Raw genomic sequence first — 16832 nt, 5'->3', positions numbered from 1 at the left:
AACTCAGCTGACTGGCACCATGAAAGAACACAAGTCTTGAAGGGCCAGAATTTCCCAAAGTAGCTGGAAATGTGAAATGGGGTTGGGTGGGGGTAGAGGTTGAAATGGCCTGATTTTTCAATGGGTAATTAAAAGCAACAGCGACCACAACAGGAAAATACCAGGCTGACCAAACAAAACCTTCTGAGGGCCATATATACTTTTGGGCTGAAAACTCTGAATCCAAGATTCTAGGGCCTTAACTGGTATAGATTGCACCAGTGCTTAAAACACACTGAATCCTCACAATATTCCCTCATTAGATGCAATCAGAAGGAAGTGGCTCTAAAACCACCGACCATTTTCTTTTCCAAAAGTTTCCTGAGGCATCCTGGAGGGCCACTCTACCTCTCATCCTCATCAGTAGAACAAAATAAACTAGTCAAGCTGCACCTCCTGCAGGTCCTCCAGGCATGCGCACAGGCTCACATATATACAGACTAAAACCACAAAAATTTTTCTACCTTCTACAAAATTTACGAAGGAATTTGCATAGTTAGAATTTCATGTTTTTATGCTTAGCAAATGAGAATCTCCTGACCCATATACCTCTTACCAACCACACGATGACCTTCTGAAACCTTGAGTTTACCATTTATAAGAACTTGATTTAGTTCTGAGCTGGGACTCAATCTTCTCCAACTTCTTTCTATGAAGAAAAAGCTAGGATTTTTTCCTTTTAAACATAGGATATCAAAACTTCATATTGAGAAATATGGGTTGGGTGCTCCTAGTAATTTTGACCACTTGTTTTCATGGTCCCTGTCAGTTCAGAGTCCCTTCAAAATGGAAGAGGCATCCCATAGCCCCAGTATGAAGAAGTAGCCCAATTTGGGCTGGGTCCCACCATTTCCTCTCATGGCCACAGCTGATTGGATGAGGGAACCATAGATACCCTATAGATACCCAATGAAGCAACACCCTATTATCTGGTGGTAGGAAAAGAGGAATTTTAAAAATTGAATATTTTATCTTGAATTTTTGCATTGGGAAACATGCAAAGAATAAAGCACTTAGCAGTAAAAGCTAAAGCCAAACTGAAACAAAGTATGGTTTCAGGTGCTTACTACACACATGTATTGACACACACTTAAAAAAAAAAAAAACAGCTTTTTTTCCATTCTGTAGACCTACGAGAATATAGCAGCCTGCCCTTTATCTACTACAAGCCACCTCAGTTCTCAGCCCAGAGTTTGTAGGGGTGAGGAAGGGGGACATATTTCAGAAGATAGTGGGATATATTTGTTCTCTGGGCCCCCATATCCTTATATGTAACATGGTAATATAGGGTGTCAAGTAATCCTGTTTCCATAAATTGGTCACTACAGCCTAGAGCTGGGACCATCTATACTAATAATAGACAAATATGTAAATTGACCATCCCTCCGCAATGCCCACAGCCAATCAGGGGTGAGTATGCAAATTAACCCATCAAAGATGGTGGGCCTGTGGGCAGTGAGCACATGCGCTGGCGCAGAGCAGCCGGGGGCGGGGCGGGGCGGGACACCCGCCTCATGGCCGTGGCAATGCAGAGGGTGTTCCCACCCCCTGGACACTCCAGGCCTACGCGCACCAGCACCGAGTGGCTGAGGTCCTGGGGACACCACTGGAGGGTCCAGTCCTGTCAGCCCAGCCTGGGGGCAGCTGAAGTTCCCAGTCCTTTTTGTTTCTGCAGCCCCTGGACCTGAAGCAAACACCGAGAGGGCTGGAAGCACCAGGAATTCTGGGAATCGTAGTTCTGGTGGCAGCTCCAGGACTGGAAGCGGAAGCCCAGAGAGCGGAGAACACAGGGAATGCTGGGAATTGTAATTCTGGTGGCAGACACATTGCAGGATATCCTAGACCAGTGGTTCTCAACCTTCTGGCCCTTTAAATACAGTTCCTCATGTTGTGACCCAACCATAAAATTATTTTCATTGCTACTTCATAACTGTAATGTTGCTGCTGTTATGAATGGTAATGTAAATACCTGATATGCAGGATGGTCTTAGGCAACCCCTGTGAAAGGGTCGTTCGATCACCAAAGGGGTCGCGACCCACAGGTTGAGAACCGCTGTCCTAGACACTAGAGCAGTGATGGCAAACCTATGACACGTGTGTCAGAGATGACACGCGAACTCATTTTTTGGGTTGATTTTTCTTTGTTAAATGGCATTTAAATATATAAAATAAATATCAAAAATATGTCTTTGTTTTACTATGGCTGCAAATATCAAAAAATTTCTATATGTGACACGGCACCAGAATTAAGTTAGGGTTTTTCAAAATGCTGACACACCGAGCTCAAAAGGTTCGCCATCACTGCACTAGAGCAAAGTGAGCCCGGAGCAAGTTACTGTTGCGGGTGGGGAATGGAGGGAACGCAAAGGTGAGAGACATAAGTAAAGTCAGAATGTCGAGGAAAAATTAAAAGGAAGATACCCTGCAACTTCTAGGAAATCTCCACCAATGGAGCAAAGAAAGAAAAAAGACCTCTACTATTCTGTGAGCACCAAACCAAACTGGGTTGGGGTCTCAGACAATTTGCTCATATGATTGCAAAGACAGACAGAAACTCCTGGATTTGAGAGGGTTCCCGTGAGGGCTCCCAGATTGGAGAGGGTGCAGGTTGGGCTGAGGAACCCACCCCCCATGCATGAATTTCATGCATCAGGCCCCTAGTAAAACAATAAATAAGTTCTCCAAACTGAGGTTTAGAGCCAATCTCTTCTCCATTAGGATTGACACAAAGAAGCCATATCAGTACAACCAGCAATGTAACATCATAATGCCAACGCACACACACACACACACACACACACACACACAGTCTATATCAGGGGTCCTCAAACTACGGCCCGCAGGCCACATGCAAATACAAATATTGTATTTGTTCCTGTTTTGTTTTTTTACTTCAAAATAAGATATGTGCAGTGTGCATAGGAATTTGTTCATAGTTTTTTTAAAAAACTATAGTCTGGCCCTCCAACGGTCTGAGGGACAGTGAACTGGCCCCCTGTTTAAAAAGTTTGAGGGCCCCTGGTCTATATAAAGAGACTAGAAATGCAACAGGAGAAACTTTCCAGAATGTAAGCTCCACAAATTTTTTTGTTATGCACTGATGTGTTGTAAGAGCCTAGAATGGTGCCTGACATTGAAGTATATGCTCAATAAATATTTGTTGAGTGAATTTCAGGAAAGCAGAGTTTTCATCAAAATTACCCCTTCACCTCACCTCCCAAGGCAATCACTTGTAAAGTGCCTTGGAGTCTGAAGAAAAGAAAAACTAAAATTGACTTCTCCAGTTGGGTTTCCCCAAGCCCCAGAGATTTCTGATTTTCCTGAGGTTGTGGGGAGAAGGGGAGGGGGGAAATGGTGCAACCCATCATCAATACAGAAGCACTCCCTCAAGTCTTTGGTAACCTGTGAAGTCCTGAGAACCCAAAAGGTAAGAAAGAAGTTTGGCTACCATGCATAAAGCCACTTAAGTTTATAAACTTCATTCCCAGACGACACTATTAGGGAACAGGGATTGGTGGGCAGAGGCTATCGGAGGTTGAGAGATGAAAGCCAGATATGATCTGCCAAAGCATGGGTCAGAGAGGCACAGGCACCAGAGGAATGTAGCATGGCACTACCAGTCAGAAGCAACAGTTGATTCCCTCAAGAAATGACTAAAGTGTAGTGATGGTGACTGCTTAGCGTCAAGTCCCTCACCAGCCCAGCCAGACATAGCAAGTTTACAGTAAGCCAAATCAGCCACTTCAACAGAACATGTTTTCAAATGATCATGTCCTAAGCTGATTAATGAGCCAATGTCAATCTGGAGGAAGATGATAAAAGAACTAGAAGCCTGATGCATGGATTCATGCACTGGTGGGGGCATGGCCTATGGGGATCTGCCCGCTATGGGAGCGCTGCTCATCCCCGTCAGCCAAGTGATTGTGGACCCGCCCTCTGAGCTGCTCCTCCCTCTGTGGGTGCACACTGAGTATCTGCCCCCTGGTTGTAAGTGCACATCACAGCAACTGGTCGACTGGTCATTCTGATCATTCTGCCGTTGAGTCACTGGGCTTTTATATATATAGACTAGAGGCCTGGTGCAGAAAATTTATGCACAGGGGTGGGGGATCCCCTCAGCCAGGCCTGCACCGTCTCTCAATCCGAAACCCCTCAGGGATGTCCGAGTGCTGGTTTAGGACAGATCCCACAGGGATCTCTGTGGGAATGGGCCTAAACTGGCAGTCGGACATCCCTCTCGCAATCCAAAAGTGCTAGCTCCTAACCGCTCACCTGCCTGCCTGCCTGATCACCCAAACCACTCTGCCTGCTTGCCTCATCACCCCTAACCATTTACCTGCCTGCCTGATCACCCCTAACCACTCTGCCTGCCTGCCTGATCATCCCTAACCACTCACCTGCTTGCCTGATTGTCCCTAACCACTCTGCCTGCCTTCCTGATCGCCCCTAACTGCCTCTTCCTTGGCCCCCGCCACCGCAGCTTAATCCGGAAGGATGTCGGAATAATGTCTGGAAGGTCAGTCGGCTGTTCGGTCTAATTAGCATCGTATGCTTGTATTATTATAGATGATGCCACTGGGTTACCCTGAGACCTATTTATAATAGTCCCTTATAGTAAGAACGGTATCTAGAAACATAAGGAATGTGGGAAAGCAATGACTCAAGGCAGAAGCTTTGGAAGATTAAATAATTCAATCTTGTAAAAAAAATTTATTTATCCTTTTAGTGTCTATATAATCTGTAGCAGGGCCCCCACTCTCATTTCTGATGTCAGTAATTTGTGTCTTTTTTTCCTGATAATTCTGCCTAGAGGTTTGTAATTTTATTGATCTTTGTGAAGTATCAGCTTTTGGTTTCATTGATTTTCTCTGCCATTTATCTGTCTTATTTCATTGATTTCTGGTCCTCATTCTTTCTTTCTGCTTATTTGGGGTTTAATTTGTTCATCATTCCTGCTTTTTTAAAGTAAAAGCTTATATCATTGACTTGAGATGTTTCCTCTTTTCTAATGAAACTATTTGCTTTCTCAGCACTACTAAATTGCACCTCATGCATTTTGATAGGTTGTATTTGCATTTTCACTCATTTCAAAATATTGTCTAATTTCTTCTGTCATTTCTTCTTTTATTCATGGGTTATTTGGAAGTGTTTCATTTGGCATCCCAACATTGAGAGATTCTCTAGATATTTTCCTGTTATTGATTTCTCATTTGTTATGAAACATATTTTGCATACTCTGCATACTTTGCCTGCTTTTCAATTCATTGAGACTTGTATTGTTCCCTACATATGATATATTCTTGGTAAATGTTCCATGTGTTTTGGAATAGAATGTATTCTATTGTACTGTCATTTTTCTTCTAGTTGTTGAAAGATGTTAAAATCTCCAACTGTAAATATGGAGTTAGTTCTCTTTTCAATTTCATTGTTTTTTATTCATGTACTTTGAACTCTGCATATTTAAGATTGTTATGACCCCTTTATCATTATGAAATATCTCTATCCTTGGTAGTATACCTTGGTCTAAAATCTTTTTTATTTATTAATATAGTTACTCCAGCATTTTTTCTTACTGAAGTGTCTTGTCTTCACAATATTTGATACTTTTAAAGATGTCTTTCTATTGCCCTTTTGCTTGCACGTTTTCTGATAAAAAGAGTGTTCTTATTCTTATTTTTCTTCCTCTGAATGAATGTGTCATTTTTCTATATCTGGTTTGTTTTTGTTTTAGTTTTTCTTTTAAATATATTTTATTGATTTCTTACAGGGAGGAAGGGAGAGAGATAGTCAGAAACATCGATGAGAGAGAAGCATTGATCAGCCACCTCCCGCACACCCCCTACTGGGGATGTGCCCACAACCAAGGTACATGCCTTTGACTATATGTGGTTTTAAGATTTTTCTCTTTATCATTGGTGTTCACATCATTTATTTACATGTTTTTGTTTATTTTATTTTCTCCATATGTCTTCTCCTTAGGGTGGTTAACCTACTTGGATATGTGAGTTTATAGTTTTCATCAAATATGAAAAAAAATTAGCCATTATTTCTTCAAATATTTTTTACCTTCCTCCCTCCTCCTTCTCGGAAGCCACTTAGTTACTGGGTGGGACAACAGCAGGTTTACAGTTGTTCATATGGAAAATAATACAATAATTAATAAATATACAAGAACAAACTGTTTTTCATACTCACAACTATAAACCTACTTTTGCCACACCCTGTATATGTTAAACTACTTCATATTGAAATACAAAATTTATACTTTCCTTTTCAGGCCTTTTTTTGGTATTTTGTTTTGGATAATTTGTCTAACTATGTCTTCACATTCATTCATCTTTTTTTCTCCAGTATCTAATCTGTTTTTAATCCCATCCAGTTTTCATTTTCATTTCAGATATTGTATTTTTTTTTATCTCAAGAAGTTCAATTTGGCTCCTTTTAATACCTTCCACCCCCGTCTTCATCATAATTATGCTTTTATCTACTATTGGAATATTTGTGGTAGCTTGTCTATTAATGCTATCTGTCATTCTGAATCTGTTTCTATTGATTGATTCTCTGGACTTAAGATTGTATAGTCCTTTTTTCCATAAATGGTAATTTTTTATTGGATGCTCATCATTGTGAATTTTCCCTTTTTGTACTGGATTTTATTATAGTTCTTTACATTTCGAGGGTGTGTTCTTCCCCTCCTTGAATGCAATTTGGTTACTTGGAAATAGTTTGATCCTTCCAAGTTTTGTTCTTAAGGTTTGTTAGCACAGGTCCAAAGCTGCCTTCAATCTAAAGCTATTCCTATCCCCCAACCCCACAGCCACCCCCCACTGAAATAATATCTTGCTGAGAACTCCATACAATGTTCCTGTATTAAGAGATTTTTCCACTATGGATTAAATATAAATTATTCCTAGCCTTTTGTGACCTCTGAGAATTCTTTTATCACTCTTTTCTCCCGTCCTGTTATACTTTCCCTAGCCTTGGGCAACTTCTTTTCTGAATTTTGTTCTCTTCCTTTAAGGAGTAATACATTTTTATTTGGCAGGTAATTAAGTTACTTAGGGATCACCTTGAGTCTCTCAAATTTCATTCTTAAGCTTTGTTAAAGTGTGCATGCATTTAGACCTCCTTCTAAGGCGTGACTTTTCTGACTTCTCTCTATTCAGTTTCCAACATATTTAGCAAGGTTTTTCCTTTCTGGCTGATTGGAATTCAAATACCTCCCGGCACTGTGTGAACATTTCTAGTTTATACATAGAATATATAAAACTCTCAGAATTTCTCCATTTATAAATCCCTCGCAGTTTTTCTTTTTTACCTCCTATAGTACACATGCATCTACATCCATGCAATTATAAACCAGCAAAGCTTTCATTTTAAAAGGCTTATGTGTATATCTTCAGGAGCAGCACGGTAGACAAGAAACTAGAGAAACTACCTGGTGCTAAAGCCAGTCTTTTGTAGAAGACATTTTATGGGATGGATGGTGGCAAACATCCAGAGGAAAGGAAATCAGGCTGAATTTCTTGGGACTATTGCAAGAAGAAAAAGAAAACATGGAGAGCTGGCCTAGACCTCAAAACTGATCCTCAAGTCAAATCAAATAAAAACATCCATCTGAAGTTTCTCAATACCAATTGCAGACAATTTCAAGATGACTGGCTGGGACTTGAGGTACAGTGTGATGATAGCCTATCATTTTTCCAGAAAAAAAAAAAATTGGGTTAGAACCATAGCCTTCACATTATTATAATAAATTTAATCAATAACCTGAGCCCCTATATGCAAGCATTTTATATGCTTTGCAGATTAACCATGACTAAGAACTTTCTTTGATTTTGGGTATTCTTCCAAATTACACAATCCACTGAGTTCCATTTATCACCTCATATAATTATTCCTGGGCAGAGCATTATCAAAATATATCAAGTCAGAAACTGGCTTAGGGTATGCAAGTGAAAAGATTCAGCTAAATAGCAACTCAAATATAAACAAAGGAAACAGGCCTATAACACAGTAAGCATTTAGAATGGGTCCGTCCTGACTGAATAAACATCCTGAATTATTATTAAGGATCCACTCTGAGCAAGATAATCTCTAAGGTACTTTCTAATTGTGAAATATTATTTTGCCTTATCTATCAAAAAAACTGATGGCTTATTACTACACATGTTTTACAGACGACATTTCTGTCTTTTCCTACTAAAAATAAATATTTCAACTTTTGTCATCATCCAAAGGTGCCACAACTTTTATTTGTTTATCAGATCATAAGACCCTACTGCTACATGACCCTGGACCTAGGCAGCCTCCACAAAAGACTCAGTGATGTTATTTAGGATGCATTTCCTTGCTGCTTTGTGCAGGTAGCTTTCGCATTGTTGCATAGACATTGATGGGAACATCAGTGATTGTCAGGCAATGACTTCCATGGCATCTTCGGAGTTGCCTGAGTAAAAGGGCAGATGACACGCAGTTAGACACCACAAAGGAAACTTTCCAGAGCACCAGTTTGAGTGCATGTTCAACTGTTTTAAATATTTTTGACATCTTTGAATGTCACAAAGTAATTATAACAAATGTTACAAAGGAGTTATAGGGATTGCCATGCATTTAATCACAAGAAATTCATAAATATGAAGATGACCCTGCAAGTGTTCATTTTTAAAGATATGTCATGATTGCTAAATGATAAAAAAGGCAGGGGTGCATAGTTGTTAAACCCAAGTGATAATACTAAGACAATTCATATGTATATGCACCGTAAAGTCACTTCAGTTGAGTCTGCTTAAAAATTAGAATATTTGTGGAAAAATATAAAACTGAACATATTATTCTATATACTATTCAAATGTTAATAGAATCGCAGATTTAAAAGAGCCCTTAGAGGACATCCTATATTATAAAAAGCCTGTGGTTATGATGCCCTCACGTTGTAACAACCGATCACTGGGAGGCTGCATGCGTGGCAGGCGTGTGTGGGAAAGTGGGGGCATGACACTGCATCCCCACGGATGCTGGAGGGGGCCTTGACACTGAGTCCCCACAGGCACTGGCCCAGACTCTGACAGGAGGGAGGAGGGAGCTGGATGCCCACACCCAAGACTTGACTCTGGGTCTCACGGCTCCAGCAGGACTTGACACTACATCCCCACGGGCAATAAATTTATGAATTATTTTCATATACATTTTACTAATTTTCTTTCATCTCAGACACTTCTATTATAGAGAAAGGGCAAACAGCAATATTAAAATATTTCCTCTAATTAATTTCCTTTTAATGTGCATGAATTTTGTGCACCGGCCACTACTCTAGTATAAAGAAACATTTAGTGCTTAAATTTCCTTTCCAACATTCCCAGTAAATAATTAACCAACGTTAAATATTTCTAAAGATAAGTGCTCAGTACTCCCAAAGTAGCCTATCCCATCCTTGAATAACTCTGATTTTTAAAGTACCAACCTTATTAAGCTTAAATGTGTGTTCTAAAGATTTTCAAACCATACTTGAAAATGTAGATTTGATGTTTTGCTATGTTAAAAGCAGAAAAGTGGAACAAATTCTATTATAGTTTTCTTCAATTTTGCAAAAATGATTTTGTTTTATACAATCTTCATACCCTATATCACCCTCTGCCAAAGTCAACGTGCCACTGAATATGAGGTCTGAGTCTTCATATTTTTAGCCTTATGCCAAGAACAGTGCCCTGCACATAACAGCACTAACGGTTTCCTTGTTTAATTGAAAGTTATCTATTCTTGAAACTATCGACAAAAACAATCTAAAAGTTTATAAAAGAAAAAGAAGAAGGAAAAGGAGGAGGAGAGAAGAAGAAGAAAGAAGAACAGGAGGAGGAAGAATTGGCCTGTCATTAGACTTACAGAGGTATAAGATACAGACTCTATGCTAAGAAAACCTGAGACCTGTTAATACTAATTTAATAACAGCAATGTTCCTGGTCTTTTTTCTTCTAATATTGAACATCAGCTGAAGCTTGTACTGAAGACAGCCATTCCACATTTTCTCAGTTGTCAGGATAAGAAGCCTTTACCTGGCTGGTGATATCTCTTTCCCGTTATAGGCAGCACCGGAGCTCAGTCCAGGTTCCAGCCCAATAGTAGAATCTCCTCCTTCCACTGGAAACGTCCGTGGCTGGGTCCCAATCCGAAAAGGCATAATTCACTGAAAACCTAGATTAGAAAGATATAATAATGGATGGGGGGTGAATTGTCTTCCAATAGTTGTTTGGAATTTTTAATGTTACTATTTTGCTACAGGCATATTCTGAAAATGACATTTTAAAATATCTATAAAAGTGTATAAGAACTATATAATACAACAATTCCTTACATAAAACATTAAGTCTTGCAACAAATACAGACGAGCCACTAGACAATAAAAGTAAACTGTGTTCTACGATTAACATAACTGAAGTCCATTTCTGCTGTGTGAAAAACTATTCCGTTTGCATTTATGGTTATTGTGATCAACAAGCTTGAGCCCCTACTCCTATCTCCCACTATCTCTCTGCCTGTCTAAGCCCTTGTCTTCCTTTGAAGGACAGCTGAGTTTCATAACACCATAGGATCTTCAGCCAACTCTTCTGTTCCTAGTTATCATTCATTCCCAAGTACCCTGCCTCTACATTTACAGTGCATTAGTTAAGAAAGTGTCTGGGGAGAGTTGGATTGACTATGTGATCTTAGGCAGAGTACTAGTACTTAATCAAGTATGCTTCCCAAAGATAAATTGAGAATAATAATAGAAGCTACTTCCAGGGTAGTAGTAAAAATTAAATAAGATAATGCATGTAAAGTGTGGTACCTAACACATAGTTAGTGCTCAATAAATGTTAACTATTATTATTAAGCAGATGCTCTGAGCATTATTAAATATATATGCATATATAATCTATACTAATAAAAGGGTAATATGCAAGTGGTCGGGACATTCTCACGCATAACAACTGGTCAGCAGGAGGCTGTGTGTACAGCAGGCACAGGTGGGCGGGGACTTGCAGCATCAGGGACTTGCATCACGCTGTCACAATCCATCACCAGGAGGTCTGGGGCCCATCAGAGGTGAGCAGCTCCGCTGGGGGTCCGGAGGCCTCCACATGTCCCGGCCCAGGGGCTGGGCCAGGCAGAGCCTCCGCACGCCTCTGCTGGGGGTCCCACAGGCTCTGTGTAGGGGGTCCCACAGGCTCCGTGCAGCCTGGCCAGGAGGTGGGGCCCAGAGGAGGCCTCTACATGCCTCCGCCAGGGTCCGGAGGCCTCCGCGCGGCCTGGAGGTGGGGCCTGGCGGAGGCCTCTGTGAAGCGAGGCCTGGGGGTCTCCCGGCTCCACATGGTGTGGAGGCGTAGGGGCAATCCGAGGAGCCCCGGATGGGTGGGCAGGGCCTACCTCTTTAGGGCGATGGATTCAGGGCTCCTGCACCGTGACAGGGCACAGGCCAAGCTGGGGGATCCCCCCTTCCAGTCCACAAATTTCGTGCACCGGGCCACTAGTGTAATATATATGTAAAACACACAAACACACATATATACACAGAGAGAGCTATCTAAAATAAGCTCCTTACTGCCTACTGTTACCTCTGCTTGAGACTTTTTCCCAACCCACTGCTCCCACCCTTTATTTGTTAGAGTCAACTCATTCATTGTCTGAATTTACATTTCACTTCCTCAGAGGAGCCTTCCATAACAGCCTTCCATAATATAAGTTTTCATAGCCCTCTTTACCTCTGCTTTGGAAGCTATCACTCTAATTCAGGATCTCTCAACTGTGACACTATTGACTTTGGGGCCAGATAGTCTTTGTTGGGAAGGGAAGAGGCTATCCTGGACACTGTAGGATGTTTTGCAGCATCCAAGGCTTCCACCCACTGCCTGCCAATAGCACCCCTCCCCAAAACTTGTGACATCCAGACGTTGCCAAATGTCCTCTAGTGGAGAAGGAAAGGGTGAGGGGGAGATCACCTTCTGTTGCGAATCAGTACCCTATTTTGTGTTTCTGTTTAATCATTGTAACCTTATCCCATTCCATGTCTGTCTTTGTCACCACTGCCTGGCACACAGTGGGTAATTAACAACTCTATCTTGTACAAATGTGCATGTCTTCAGCAAAAGACAGGAAAAATGAAAAATGTCTTCCAACTGTTTCTAATACCTAATAAGTAAATGTTTACTGTGGTAATTAAAAAAAAAAACTAAATCAATAAAGCCTAGGAATTTGATTATGACATTATGGTTTTTATGTACTGGGTGTCAATTACTATGGAAAAAATGTTTATGCTCAATAACACGTTAGTAAAAGCTATGGTTTAGTATAACTATCTTATGTAGATATTAAGTTTTAGCTAACTGGATCAAGGATACATAGACTTACCAAAATAGGCCGAGTCTGATTCCTGTAGAGGTGAATAAATCAACTGCTTCTACTGACCTTCCATAGAAGCCTGGAATTGCCGAAGGAATGATGATCAAATGTTCCAGTGACACCCAGAAATTATGACATCAGAAGATTCTCTTACATCGTTTCCTACCTGTTCAGTAATAAAATATCACATTTCATAGCTCCACCAACAACACGAAACTTAGCTAAAAATTTAGTGTCTCTAAAGCTTGTTTGAAGGTTTATTCTTATCGTCACTGACTTGTTTATTTTCTTATAATATACAATATTTTAATCTGTGAATATATATATATACCTATTTTAGACAGTCTAATCAAGCTGCACAAAATCTCATGATATTCTTGTCACTTTATATCCCATTTTCTTCCCTATCTTTATCTTCCAGATTTTCCCTTAACTAATAACACAAATTATAAATCCTATATACCTATACCCTCATCCCACTCCAATGGCTTCAAACTACACCTTTACAAATTTCTCTCTAGCTTACCATGGATGATTCTTTACAGCTCTCTCTAATACTTTTCTGTATCATTAAAAGAGCCTTGAAATTCCCAAATTATTGCAATAATGACAGTCGAGAAAGGAAGAATACATCTTGTACTGTCCTCTCTATTCTGTTCCCTGGACCCTGAAGTTCTCCTCTGTTCATGACATCTTTCCAGAGGAATGATAATCAACTGTCCCAGTGACACCCACAAATTATCGCATCAGAGATTCTTTCACATAGCTTTCTACCTGCTAAAAAATAAAATGTCTCAATTCATAGCTCCAACAACAAGCTGAAATTTATCTTCTGGACTTCTCTCCTCTCCCAATTTCCATATCAACAGTAATCTTGCTGTATGTAATAATTAAGTTTAAACCTTAAGACGGAACTATGCTCTTCAACCTTTTTTTTCAATTTTCATAGGCTGATGACTGAACTATAAAATGTTAGCAAGCGATTTTGCATTTAATGAAAATATTTTTCAATACCTACATTTTATGTTAAGTCCCTACTGCTCTGTTTTCAGGTGATTATGTTATAGGAAATTGGCATTTTACATAATTAAGTTGATGTTAGACAAAAATCTTACCTCTACCTTTTTTTTTCTTACTAGGGTGCTATCAGTGAGTAAATGATCACAATTTTAGCTTAGAGAAACTATTTAACTGACTGTGTCATAGACAAATTGAAATAATTGCTGGCCATTGTTAGGTCATTAGGACCTAAACATCTGATCATTAGGATGGGAAAATTTTGTAATAGTTTACATTTTTTAGTGAAGACGGCAGTGGAAAAATAATGGGCTTGGCATCAGAATTAGGTTTGAATGTTAAGACCATGTTAACTCTGAGACTGAGCAAATCACTAAAAGTTTGTCTGTAAAATAGTACTAATTCCTTGTATAGAATTGTTTTTGAGGAATAAAAAAGTCTAACATAGTAAAGACAATGTCTGGGATACAAAAATTAAATCAGCATGTTCTCTCATCTCTTTGCATAGTTCTTGAAATTAGATTGTTGAGGCATGATTTCACTTTTTTGGGACCAATATATCTTTAAACTACAAAGTAAAGTCTCTATGTGGGATATTCTACTGTGGAATAGTTTTTAATTCCTCTAATTTACCTTTACTAGTTTATTTGGCACAAGTTGTACCAAGTTTCTTCTTTCAGCATGAGTGATACCATGAAACAAACCAAACAGTAGCCTTAATCATAAAACTTTCTAGAAGTCAAAGTGAACTTGACTTTCCAGCAGATCTTCACAAAGAAATGAATAAGTGAAGTCTAAATGATGGCGGAGGGGTGGGGGTGGGGGTTGGAGATGGTGAAATCTCTAAATACTCTCCTCATAAACCAAGAATAATGATCTTTCAATCCTCAGAATATTGATTCACGAGATTCAGAAAAGGAATGGTGTTTGAACTGGTCATAACCTAAGAAAATAGATCCATTATTAGCATTCACTCATATAACAGATAATTGTTGAGAATCTACCAGACAGGCATGTGTTTAGTGTTGAAAATAAAATATTGATAAAAGCAAACACAGTGCCTGTTCTAGTGGAGTTTACAGGTTAGGGCAGGGTATGTGCTGGACTAAGACTTCAAACCTAAATCTCAAAGACAAATAGGCATCAACTGGATGGAAATGGGTGGGAAGAAAAGACATTGAGACCCTTGGGGAGGGGAAAAACAAAGGAAATAGCCTATGTAAAAGTCATCTGCCAGTAGAGCGGACAAAAGGAAATCTGAAAAGACAATCGAGAAAGTTAAGAAATAGGTCAGAGAGATAAGCAGAAGTTAAACCATGCTGAGATATAAATCCAAGTTAAAGATTTTAGACTTTATGAGCAAGTCCCCAAAAGAATTTTAATCTCTCAGGAAACATACATAGGTTTCACTGATTTTTCTCTATTAATTTTCTGTTTTCTATTTGATTTTCACTCCAATCTTTAGTATTTACTTTTTTCTGTTTAATTTGGGCTTAATTTGTTTTTCTTTTTCTAATGTCTTAAAATAGCAGCTTAGGTCATTGACTTGAGACCTACCTTCTTAACATCAGCATTGAATTTTATAAATTTTCATCCTAGCACTATTTACCTTCATTCCACAAATCTTGAAATTTATTTATTTTATAATACTAAATTTATCTGTTTCTCCTTTCTATTCTGCCAATTTTTGCTTTATATATTTTGAAGCTCTGCCATTAGGTTTTTATTTTTTTTTATTTATTTATTTATTTTTTATATTTTATTGATTTTTTTACAGAGAGGAAGGGAGAGAGATAGAGAGTTAGAAACATCAATGAGAGAGAAACATCAATCAGCTGCCTCCTGCACATCTCCTACTGGGGATGTGCCCGCAACCCAGGTACATGCCCTTGACCGGAATCGAACCTAGGACCTTTCAGTCCGCAGGCCGACGCTCTATCCACTGAGCCAAACCGGCTTCGGCAGGTTTTTAAATATTTAGTAGTGTTATGTCCTCTTCATGAATTAAAAACTTTTATTATAAAATATCCTTCTTTTTCCCTAGTAATATTCTTTGCTCTGAATATGTTTTGTCTGAAAGATATATAGGTACTTTTTTATTAGTGTTAGTATAATGTATCTTTTCCAAACTTACTTTTAACCTATTTGGTTTCTATTCAAAGTGTCTTTTTAAATAAAGAACATATAGTTCAGTTTTGCTGTTTTTATCTATTTTGGTGATCTCTGACTTTTAATTAATCAAATGTTTTGATTATTCACATTTAAGGTGATAAATATGAATTTAAAACTGTTCTCTTGCCATTTGTATTCTATTTATGTCATCAGTTCTTTGGTTTTTCTTGTTATTCTGTTCTTTTAAAACAACTGAGTATATTCTATGAATCTATCTTATCTTCATTACTAGTTTATTGTTATGCAATCTTTGTGTTTTGCTTTGCTTTGGTTTAGTTTTGATTACTTTAGGTTTTACAGTATATATTTTAATTTTCAGTCTGCCTTCAATAACATTATACCACTTCATATATACTAACAGAACCTTTCAAGAGTATATTCCATTTCCCCTCTCCCATCCTATTATTTTTAAATATATTTTTATTGATTTCAGAGAAGGGAGAGATTGAAACATCAAAGATGAGAGAGAATCATTGTTCCGCTGCCTCCTACACTACTGGGGATCGAACCTGCAGCCCGGGCATGTGCCCTAATCGGGAATCCAACAGTTGAAGTTCAACCACTGCAGCACATCGGCTGGGCCACCCTATTATTTTTGTCATATATTTCACTTCTACCTAGATCATAAACCCAACACTGCATATAAATCAAATGTTTTCATTTCATCTCTTTCATCAGACTTATATCTACCCATTTCCATCGTCATCCACTGAATGCACTTATAGTCAGCATTACACAGTATTTAAAAGTCACAATAACTTGAGCATTCCGTGTGTATCTTCAATTAGATTGTAAGTTTCTCGGAGCTGGGGATCTATGTCTTAATGTCTTTTGAACCCTCCAGAGAGCCTAGAAGTGAATGAACTTCTGTTCCATCTTGCCACGCCTGTCGGTCTGAGGTTTCTTGGTGCTCACCTACTCTCTTCGTTTTCTATTAGAACAAAGGGCTTGTTGGACAGAGACGCGAACGCAGCACCGAGGAAGCTGAATAACGGAATCTGACCCACCCCCTACGACTGAACGACCACCCTCTACACAGGGCCCGCTGACAGTTTTAGGGCACAAGGTTTAAAATCCCGCTCCCCAGCCTAATCACCCGCCAGTTACCCGGGTCTCGGGTGCTGCCAACGCGAACGGATGTTGACAGGGCAGCGAGGATCTGCAGTCCGGAGGTACCGTCGCTATGGTAACAGTGAGACGCGGGCGTACTTGGCGGCCTTCTGACGGAA

At 39.3% G+C, this 16832-nt stretch overlaps 1 protein-coding gene across 2 annotated transcripts; it reads right to left on the bottom strand.

The window, feature by feature from the left end:
- Positions 1-4974: 4974 nt before the first annotated feature.
- Positions 4975-16780, bottom strand: FAM229B (family with sequence similarity 229 member B). Of its 2 annotated transcripts, XM_081094444.1 has the most exons (4): positions 16711-16780; positions 12424-12580; positions 10092-10230; positions 4975-8488 (listed from the first exon to the last, which is right to left on the bottom strand). In XM_081094444.1, exons 3-4 carry the CDS (start codon positions 10214-10216, stop codon positions 8371-8373), a joined length of 243 nt encoding a protein of 80 aa, XP_080950570.1. In that variant the 5' UTR covers positions 10217-10230; positions 12424-12580; positions 16711-16780; the 3' UTR covers positions 4975-8370. The 2 variants fall into 2 exon arrangements, with proteins under 2 accessions (XP_080950570.1, XP_080950571.1); XM_081094445.1 differs by lacking the exons at positions 12424-12580; positions 16711-16780 and adding an exon at positions 10998-11108.
- Between the last annotated feature and the right edge of the window lie 52 nt (positions 16781-16832).

The sequence above is a fragment of the Myotis nattereri genome, assembly GCF_964212035.1.
Source record: "Myotis nattereri genome assembly, chromosome: 6".
NCBI classification, from domain to species: domain Eukaryota; kingdom Metazoa; phylum Chordata; class Mammalia; order Chiroptera; family Vespertilionidae; genus Myotis; species Myotis nattereri.
Note: the sequence above shows the minus strand (reverse complement) of the source record. Positions and strands in the feature narration are given on the sequence as shown.